General features: G+C 36.7%; 1 protein-coding gene across 1 annotated transcript in view; it reads left to right on the top strand.

Moving 5' to 3' along the window:
- Positions 1 to 719, top strand: part of LOC104749258 (tubulin-folding cofactor D-like) — an 8,404-nt gene that overhangs the window by 2,110 nt on the left and 5,575 nt on the right. The window contains exons 4-5 of the mRNA XM_010470847.2: positions 212 to 388; positions 530 to 712. Of these exons, the coding sequence (XP_010469149.1) occupies positions 212 to 388; positions 530 to 712 (360 nt within the window). The remainder of the gene's footprint in view (positions 1 to 211; positions 389 to 529; positions 713 to 719) is intronic.

A 719-nucleotide genomic window follows, 5' to 3' on the forward strand; every position in this document is an offset into this window, starting at 1 on the left:
GCTGCCATTTTTAAGGTTTCTTTTTTTCGTAACCTGGAGCTGTTTACTTTGTTTTAATAATGGTTCATACTGAACATGTTAGACATACACAGATGTCAGTAAAGTACATATTTGATTTGCTTGTTTTTTAATCTTGAAGAAAAATGGCTGATTTTTATTACTTAAGTTGTTGCATTTTGATCCAGTATGGTTTTTATTACTCATTTGACAGACTGCTAGCCGGAATGTGTTGCTAGATGTGCTTCCTATTGTTTTAAATGATGTGAACGTGCTAAGCAAATCAAATGCAGCGACTAAAAGTTCTCTGCTTCGCAAGTATTTGATCAAGTTAACTCAAAGAATAGGGCTTGTTTGTCTTCCTCATCGCTCACCTTCCTGGCGCTATGTGGTACGTACCTTTTAGCTTGTAGAATAGTATTTTGAAGAGCCACTTCCTCTTCATGGGTTTATATATTTTGAACTCTCTGTTTATATAATTGGTAGTTGTTTTCAGTAGTTATCCGAGACTTATTTATTGATTTACCTGCAGGCTCGAACCGCCTCTCTTTCTGAGAATATGTCTACGAGTTCATCTCAAAGATTGGCTCCTGATCATTCTGTGACTGCTGTCTCACAACCAGAAAGTTTTGATGACCAAGAGGATGAAGATATGGATGTTCCAGAAATCTTAGAAGAGATTATTGAAATGCTACTCTCTGGTTTGAGGGACACGGTATGTT

This window comes from Camelina sativa, chromosome 16 (assembly GCF_000633955.1).
Source record: "Camelina sativa cultivar DH55 chromosome 16, Cs, whole genome shotgun sequence".
Classification (NCBI taxonomy): domain Eukaryota; kingdom Viridiplantae; phylum Streptophyta; class Magnoliopsida; order Brassicales; family Brassicaceae; genus Camelina; species Camelina sativa.